The sequence below is a fragment of the Fukomys damarensis genome, unplaced genomic scaffold (genome assembly GCF_012274545.1).
Source record: "Fukomys damarensis isolate Sample0158 unplaced genomic scaffold, DMR_v1.0_HiC HiC_scaffold_28, whole genome shotgun sequence".
Lineage (NCBI taxonomy): Eukaryota > Metazoa > Chordata > Mammalia > Rodentia > Bathyergidae > Fukomys > Fukomys damarensis.
Genome location: NW_022900940.1, coordinates 42,360,827 through 42,369,662, shown reverse-complemented (window position 1 = coordinate 42,369,662; position 8,836 = coordinate 42,360,827). Strand labels below are relative to the sequence as shown.

The following is an 8,836-nucleotide window of genomic DNA, read 5'->3' as shown; positions in this document are numbered from 1 at the left end:
CCGCCTGGCTTGGCCCATCGGCCCAGCGAGCTGCGCTCGGGAGCAGTCGAGCAAAACTGGCCGCTTCCGACCCCCTCCCCTCCTAAATCCTGGCCCTGTGTGTGTATCGTAAAACTTACCGTTTTCAAGAGTTTAATTCAGTGGCGTCAGGTACATTCACCATATGCAGCTATCACCACTGTCCGTTTCCAGTTCTTTTTCCTCATCGCAAACTGGACTTAGATTACACAATAATACCTCACTTCCTTCCCCCAGTCCCCGGCAACCTCTGCCACACTTCGCTGAGTTTACATATTGTAGAACCTCATATAAATGGAGCAGCTGTCCTTTGTGGCTGGCTCGTTTCACTAGCACGGTGTCTTCAGGGTTCCCTTAGGTTGTAGTGTGCGTCAGAATGTGTTTCCTTTGAAAGGCTGTATGGCTTCCAGTGTAGGTACGTTCCACATTTTGTTTACCCACTCATCCAAGGAGGGACATTTGGGTAGCTGCTACCTTTAGGATTAGTGAATAATGTTGCTGTGCGCATGTGTGTGCAGGTGTATGTTTGAGTCCCTGCGTACAGTCCTTCTGCCAGAATTGCTGGATCACAGGGTCGTTGTTCCCCTCCTATCACCACCACCTACAGATACTTTACTAGAGGGTTTTACTATTCTATTTATTAAAATAATAGCTCCAGCATCCTGAATGCAAAGTGTTCTGCATGCACCTAGTGAGTACTGAGTACTTAGCCTTAAAAATCTGAAAATGAGATGTGAAGTCCTGTTGAAAGTCTTTAAAATAAACTATTTTTATAATATTTTTTAAAACTTAGGCTTTCTTCTTTGCCCTTTAGTACGCCAAGTGCATTAATAAAACAGTCCAGTACATTTTCTGCCTAGGAAACTGCCTGTGAGCTAATGTGGCCCAGAAACAGTTTTAGTAAGCTTGGGTACACTTCAAGAGAGATGTTCGGTAAGCTTATCAGTAATCCAAAGACTGTGTGAAAGAAATGTTACTTTTAGGCCAGGGATTTAGCTCTGTGCCACCGCCTGCCTCACAAGCACAAGGGCCTGAGTTTGATTCCCAGTACCAAAAAAAAAAAGGTTACTTTTAGATTCTTGGAATTTTAAAAAGAAGTCTGATTTAGTACTAGTTTGCATGTTTTATGCTGTGGACAACCTAGGCATGTGTAAAAGAAGACCTAAATAATCCTGTAGCTTATTGACTATTTTCACTTACCTGTGACAGGTAACCGTTCGTGATGCTATTAATCAAGGTATGGATGAGGAACTGGAGAGAGATGAGAGGGTGTTTCTGCTTGGGGAAGAAGTTGCCCAATACGATGGGGCATACAAGGTAACGAAAATAGGTGAAAGTTATACACAATTGGGGTGGCCATTTGCTCTGACATATGCTTGAAAATAATGGGGTCCCCTCTCAATTGTAGGTTAGTCGGGGCCTGTGGAAGAAGTACGGGGACAAGAGGATCATAGACACTCCCATATCTGAGGTAAGCTTTACAGCAGGAAGCAGAACCTGGACGAGCATCTCCGTTAGTGTTAACAGTCCTAATTTTTGCGGATTTTCACTCATGCTTTTTACTTTATAGATGGGCTTTGCTGGCATTGCTGTAGGTGCAGCTATGGTATGTAATATTCTTTATGAAGAAATTTCTTTTAATAGGACCTTTTAAAAACATTGAACGTTAAAAAAAAACCAAAAAAACTCAAAAAACAAAACATTGAATTTTGGAGGAATGGATTGGTTACTGGTCACTCTTTTTGTTTCTGTGTCTAGTTTTTTTTTAACGTCTGTTTTTTATTTGACAGGCTGGGTTGCGGCCCATTTGTGAATTTATGACCTTCAATTTCTCTATGCAAGCCATTGACCAAGTGATAAACTCAGCTGCCAAGACCTACTACATGTCAGCGGGCCTCCAGCCTGTGCCCATCGTGTTCAGGGGGCCCAATGGCGCCTCAGCAGGTGTAGCTGCCCAGCACTCACAGTGCTTTGCTGCATGGTATGGGCACTGCCCAGGCTTGAAGGTGGTCAGCCCCTGGAATGCAGAGGACGCGAAAGGACTTATTAAGTCAGCCATTCGGGATAACAATCCAGGTCAGCAGATTGAGCATAAAAAGTAAAATAATACCATTGCACAGAAGGAGGCACAGTAGGCTTCTAGGAGGTCTGGACAAACAGAATGTTGATGATACACAGATACAGTAAAGTCAGGAAAGAATGTGGTGGTTTTTCTTATTTCTGACTATACCAACACCACTTAGCCAAAGGATGCACTTACTGACGCCTACAACACTGGCTAATGTTAAACCAGTGAAACTACAGAATCTCAGCACCTAAATCAGTGATGGCGGCTTTTAGAGCTTCCAGTGATGACAAACAGTGGACTGCAACACTCGGGCCGTACGTGCGCCCACACTGAGCGGCACAGCCTTCGGCTACTGGCTGTGGTGGGTAGGAGGCTTCCCAATACACACACAGACTTCACGAGTGAGACGTTGTAGTATGTGATTTTAGACAATTCTGTATGTGCTTATTTTGCAGTGGTGATGCTAGAGAATGAACTGATGTATGGAGTTGCTTTTGAATTTCCTGCAGAAGCTCAGTCAAAAGATTTTCTGATTCCGATTGGAAAAGCCAAAATAGAAAGGCAAGGTAAGAGAGCTTTCGCGTACATTTAGGTATTACTTTAAATCCAGCTCTTCTATTTATATAGGTCACATTTAACCTGGAAGTTACAGCCATTTACTTTGACCAAAGTTAAAGCTTGAGCTCACGTTCGGCACGTGGAAATCAGGCTTAGTCGGGCACGCCCGAGAATGCCTGTGATCCCAGAAGAGAGGCAGGAGGGTCACAGGTTCATCTCGATCCAGCAGATTGGAACTTCACTTCTAGGCGGGGAGCCACAGCTGGCTTCAGAGCGGTGTTGCCTCTTTAGTTTCAGCCCTGACCTTTGATCTGTGACCTCTTGTTTTCAGGGACACATATAACTGTGGTTTCCCACTCGAGACCTGTGGGCCATTGCTTAGAAGCTGCGACAGTGCTGTCTAAAGAAGGAGTCGAATGTGAGGTAAGTGGACTTTTCGCTGGATCTTAATCAGAAAGGCCTTTTTAAAAGTAAGACCCAGAAATAGGGAGTTCCTTACCAGTGGGGTATCTGTTTTGTTTTGCTTTTTGGTACTAGGGGTAGGACTCAGGACCTCACGCTTGCTAGGCAGGCACTGTGCCACTGAGCAACATCTCTGGTCCCTTTGTTTTTTTTCTTTTTGAGGCAGGGTCTCACTGGCCTCGAACTCCCAGCAGCGCTCTTCCTCTCGGCCCCCAAGTGCTGGGATTACAGGTGTGTGCCGCCATACCCTGCTCATGACACTTTACCTGGATGTAAAACCGTGCTTAAAGGTGAAAACTGGGGAGGCTTTTCCCAGCCTTTTCTTAGTTTTTTACCACTTCAGTTTTAGATCTTTTAGAATCATACCTATTTTCTCAAGTTAAGATTCAGCATTGGAGCAGGACCTCAGGGAAACTCAGAGTCAGTGGCTGTAGTTAGATGTGCTTGTGCGGACCTATAATCCCAGTACTTTGGGAGACTGAGGCAGGGGAATTGCAAGTTTGAGACCAACCTGGGTAACTTAGTGAGGTAACGTCTAAAAATAAAAATGGCCTGGGAATGAGGCCTGGGTCCAGTCCCTGGTACCACAAAAAAATAGTGATTCTAATCTTCTGAATAGGTCCTACCAGTTGCTAGTTATACTTGGACAAGTTGGGCACTCTGATGCTCAGTCTCGTCAGTGAGAAAGGATAATATAAATGGAGCAGCTGTGAGGGTTACACTTAGTGAAGCACCCGGTACACACTAAGCACTCAACTCTTGGCTCATTTATGTTTGATAAGAGGGAAGTCAAAGCCAGGAGGGACAAGTGAATCCTTTTAAGGAACAGAGTTGCTTATAGTAGAGATAGATTATTGTTTTAAATAGTTTCTCCTTTTATATTTTGTAGACTCATGTGCCTGTCAGTGGGCACCTTAGATTTTCCTACACCCAAAGATTGCTGAGAAACAAGAAAACGGTATAATAAGGCCAGGGAGACGTGGTATTGTGAGTCAAGGCGGTCTTGGAATGCAGTGGTTCTCTAAAGCTTATTTTATTTTCTGTTCAGGTGATAAATTTGCGTACTATTAGACCAATGGACATCGAAACCATAGAAGCCAGTGTCATGAAGACTAACCATCTTGTAACTGTGGAAGGAGGTTGGCCACAGTTTGGAGTGGGAGCTGAAATTTGTGCCAGGATCATGGAAGGTATTTCAAAGAAACTGCTTCTAGAATACGGTCAAGCTTTAATAGACATCATGTACCTGAACACATACTGGATAAAGAGACTCAAAGTTAGGGTGGTCAGTTGACTTTCATCTTTTGACTTGTCAGGCTGACCTTTTCTCCTTTCAGTGAAGGATTTAAAAAACAAACCCAGAAACGGATCCCCATGACTAGAATTTCTTTACCATATGTTTTTCTCTTCCTGGGTACCTTGCCAAGGTGCTGAGGTTCAGCTGGCTCTTTCTGCCCCTCTCACATGAGCCTTCCTTCTCTTCTAGGTCCTGCATTCAATTTCTTGGATGCTCCTGCTGTTCGTGTCACTGGTGCTGATGTCCCTATGCCTTATGCAAAGATTCTAGAAGACAACTCTGTACCTCAGGTCAAAGACATCATATTTGCTATAAAGAAAACATTAAATATCTAGTACAGGCTTGAACATCAAGTCATTGAAATTTATTTAAAATACTTGCTGGGACTTCACCTGGATTGGACTGCAAGATCTTACTGCTCCTAGAGTAACTTGTAAGGCATCGATAGGCATTTTTAGACTGGTAAAAGTTTAAGAATGTTTGAGTGGAAAACTCCACACTCCTGCACAGACTCCATGCTTTCTTTGTCTGTTACAGTTGCCCCGTTCTTTGAATAAGATTGATGTGAGGGAACAAAACATGAATGTGTAGGATCCCAATGAAAGATATGGCCAGAAGGTAACTTATATATAAAAGACACTGTAAAAATTTACTGTTGAGTGTTTTGATAAAAAATAAAGAAATTCATAACTCTGAGTAACTTCTATGTTCATGAAATAATAAATGTGGGCAGAAGTCTTAAAATTCTATTGAGAAATTAGGGTCAAATGGAAAATAAGGTGATCATATATAAACAATTTTTTTTTTTTTTGGTGGTGGTGCTGGTGATTAAATCCAGGGCCTTCCTTACACATGTCAGGTAGCCTTCTACCACTGAGCTACAGTCCCAGTCCTTCCCTGGTTGTTTTTATTCACGTATGTGAAACTTTTATCTAAAATTGCAGCGCTGGCTTCGAGACTCAGGCCCACGACTTCCCCCAGGAACCCATCTCCGAGACCGCGTCACACTCGGGATGAGAACTTTACCCTGCTCCTTGTGTGCCCTAGTTCTAACACAATTCCCTTTAAAATGAACACATTTTATTCTTCCCATCACCAAAGGCATTGTTATATACTGTCCTCTTCGACTGAGAGAAAAGATAGGTTTAAATGAAACACAAAATCATACAAGACGGGCTTGTTAGCATATCTTACGTGGGAACTATGACACAAAACAAAACAATAGGGAAGGAAACTGCTACATGAATCTTTATGTTTACAAAAGATGCAATGGGAAATTCTCATTTGAGATACCTACAAACGTTTCTTGACATGGTTTATTTTGATAAAAAATACAGCTGAATATTTATCAGATTGATTACATGAAACTGTACACAATGACATTCTGCATAGTAACCAACACTGATGTGTGTATTTGAATTCTAAAACGGATTATTTATAATCCTTTAAAGTGCAGTTTATTTTCAAATTTAAGCAAATCATAGGATAAAATCGAATAAATGAGTAACATTAAAAAGATGTATTTGGATAAATCTTTCAAATATCAGAATGGATGTCTATATTGCCAGATTTACTTGTGTGGTAATAGTGATCACCCCCAAACCCCAAACTTGACAGCTGCTGTGGATTTAACATGTTAACTAGCAGGAACGTCTAATGATAATATTTTGTTGTCTCTCAGTATATTCTAAGTAAAAAGGATGGGTCCAGAGAAGTTGCTCTCAGAAGCCCTGAGTTCCGTAGTCGTAAGGGGATTCCTGATGGAACTAGACGCTATTGGGGACCCCCCCCATTGGGGAAAATGAACTCGGTTGCTTCTCTGACACAACAACAGAACTATGCTTTGGGCTACAGCATTAACGTCTGAGGCAAAATAAAGGTAGCAGAAATGAGTTATCTAAGGAATACCCAGGAAGTGCTTCGGAGAAATAAGCTGAGAGGAACGTTTCTCATGGGGTGGGAAGGGTGGCAGCACAAAGGCCATTCACTACTGTGATGAAATACTGTCCCTGCTTCTATTTCCTTCAGTTGGCAAAGAAACTGATTCAGGTACTGTGCTGTCCCCCAGATGCCCTAGAGGATGACTAGGGCCCCTCTTCAGCGCTAACAGGAGCAGAACACTCCCGAGGGCAGCAGTGCTGGCCCAACCTTGCTCTACTCGGAGGACCCTGCCCTCTTGAAAGCCCCTTACCAGAGCATATGCAGGACAGTGTGGCAGTGCGGGCTCCCCAGGGCTCATTCAGCCGCAGGGGACTTCAGGGGTGGGAGTGGAGCAGAAAAAGGACTTTTCCCTCCCGGTGTAAACAGGAAGCTTAGCCAGTCTTAGGAGCACTGTGATCACAGGTTTCGGCTTTTCTCAAAGTTCCCTTTTGGAAATTCTGGATGGAGCTGAGCAAGGCCCCTCGGCCCACACCGTTCATAGCCTGGGGCTGGGGCGAGAGCTGTGCAGGTGCTTCTGTGCCCACGGGCGGCGGAGGAGCTGCTGGTGGAGGCGGGGGTGGAGGCAGCGGAGGTAATGCAGATGGCCCTGTGAGGAAAGCGGGAAAGAGTCGTCATCCACCCTCTTAGCACCCTCACACCGCTGTGCTCAGGCCTGGGGTGGGGGGCGAGCTCTAGACTGCAGATGTTCTCAGAGGGACCCGACACGCAGGACTGTACCATTCCTTAAAATACTGGACACAAGGTAGAAGCAATGAAGGGGAAATGAAGGTGGTTGTTCCTTTCAAGTAACAGTCGTATGAGAAAAGATGGAATAAACACCACAGATAACATGAGGCCTCGTGGTGACATGAGCCTATGACCTCATTGCCGAATTGTAGTGATGGTTCCCAAAGAATTCAGGTGCTTCAGCTAGGTCCTAGGCAGCCTTCCCTACTGCACTGACCAGATATCTCATACTCCCCTCAGCTCCAGCACATGGACATTTGCTTTTTGCGGGGGAAGTACTGGAGATTGAACCCAGGGCCCTGGGCGTGCTAGGCATGCACTCTGCCACTGAGCCACATCCCCAGTCACGCGTTCACTCCACAGCGTCCGGCTATGCACTTCCGGCTGGTCTTGAACTCACTACACAGCCCAGGCTGGCCTTGAACTCGCTGTGATTCTCCCACCTAAGCCTCCTGAGTGGTAGGATTATAAGCACACCACCATGCCTGGCCCCAACCCTTCTGTACTGTGAGAAACATCTCTAAGTTGCCCAGGCGGGGCTTGGACTTGAGATCCCCTTGCCTCAGCCTGAACTTTGTATTTCTGAATCAGTAAGTGAATTGTTCTGTCAGGACAAAATATGTACAGGGACAGTCCTGCTTCACAGGACTCTGTGCGGCAGGTTAGTGTCTTAGCCCCTGTGATCTCTGCAGGGGAGACTCCACTGTCCATGGCCGTCACTATCCTCTACCATCCTCGGGCTACCCCCTGTGCTGTGGTGACAGCAGGTAAAGACAGACAGCACCAGGCAGAGTGCAGCAGTGCCGGGGATCGCCCGAGAATGTGCATATCCGTTCTACCAAGTGTGCCGGGCAAAGGCCAGTCCTGCAATTCACAGAAAACCACTTACCTTCCTTTGTATCCTTCACCTCAACCTAAGGTGGCTGAAATTAAAGAACCACACAAATGTACACACATGCTCTGCAACCTTAGAATTCTCAAAAAATGACAATATAGTGATACAAATGAAGATTGAGTACAGACAGATGAACAAAATGTAGCTTCCTCTGGCTCTATTCATAACCACTAATGAATGAAGTACAGTTATGTTCTGTGCTGGGATGAGTTGTAGCCATAAAAATAAAAACTACTTTAAACCTGAAGTGAGTGCTGCGGGAAGAAACCAGGCAGGATGAGCGCATGATGCCAGCGTTGCTCCACAGAGGCCTTGGGCAGTGAGCAGTGAAGTGCGCCTGGAGGCGGGAGCCCCTGCTGAAGCTCTCAGGACTCAAGGGCCAAGAAAGAGCTCACCTGCCCACTGGGGAGAGGGGTACCTGTGCTCCCCCAGGCACTCCCACCCGATGGCCAGCAGAGGGCAGCAGAACCGGGCGGGAACCACCACGCTCAGGGTTTCTGCCTCGGGCTTTGGCTTTGCGCTCTGAGCCCAGGCTGGAGAATTCCCGCAGGGTTCCGGATGGGAAGACAGACTGGGCTGCGGCAGCACAGGGGGTCCTACCAAAGGCTCCAGGCTGCCGTCTAGAGACTGCTACTCCTCCAGTCCAGGACACTGGGGAGCTCGAGTCAGCCCGGGCTGGGCTCGGGCTTGGCAGCGCCACGCCATAGCGTGAGAGCATGAGACCTCACAGGGAACCGACCGCTGGCTTTGTTCTCACTGCCAAGCGCTTGAAATTAAAAGTGCAAACGTACTGCCAGAGTTTGGGCGCTGTGGGCGGGGTTCAGAAGTTGGATCTTTATTTTCTGAGTAGAGGCCGGGACTTGCCACTTAA

General features: G+C 45.9%; 2 protein-coding genes across 10 annotated transcripts in view; one reads left to right on the top strand and one right to left on the bottom strand.

Moving 5' to 3' along the window:
- The first annotated feature begins 1,186 nt into the window (after window positions 1-1,186).
- On the top strand, window positions 1,187-4,863 carry Pdhb (pyruvate dehydrogenase E1 subunit beta). The gene is made up of 8 exons (XM_010643130.3): window positions 1,187-1,335; window positions 1,427-1,489; window positions 1,589-1,624; window positions 1,809-2,094; window positions 2,542-2,652; window positions 2,976-3,067; window positions 4,155-4,296; window positions 4,593-4,863. Exons 1-8 carry the CDS (start codon window positions 1,258-1,260, stop codon window positions 4,736-4,738), a joined length of 954 nt encoding a protein of 317 aa, XP_010641432.1. The 5' UTR covers window positions 1,187-1,257; the 3' UTR covers window positions 4,739-4,863.
- A 415-nt stretch (window positions 4,864-5,278) lies between these two features.
- The window catches only part of Pxk (PX domain containing serine/threonine kinase like), a 50,072-nt gene continuing 46,514 nt past the window's right edge, over window positions 5,279-8,836 (bottom strand). For 6 of the 9 annotated variants that reach the window (XM_019210509.2, XM_010643132.2, XM_019210511.2 and 3 more), the window contains exon 18: window positions 6,852-6,930. Coding sequence is in view for 3 of the 9 variants with exons in the window: in XM_010643131.2 (XP_010641433.1) it covers window positions 6,716-6,930 (215 nt within the window). In the remaining 6 variants the exon portion in view is untranslated. Of the gene's footprint in view, window positions 6,931-8,836 lie in introns of all 9 variants that reach the window. The other 3 variants (XM_010643131.2, XM_019210508.2, XM_010643138.3) reach the window with 1 other exon arrangement.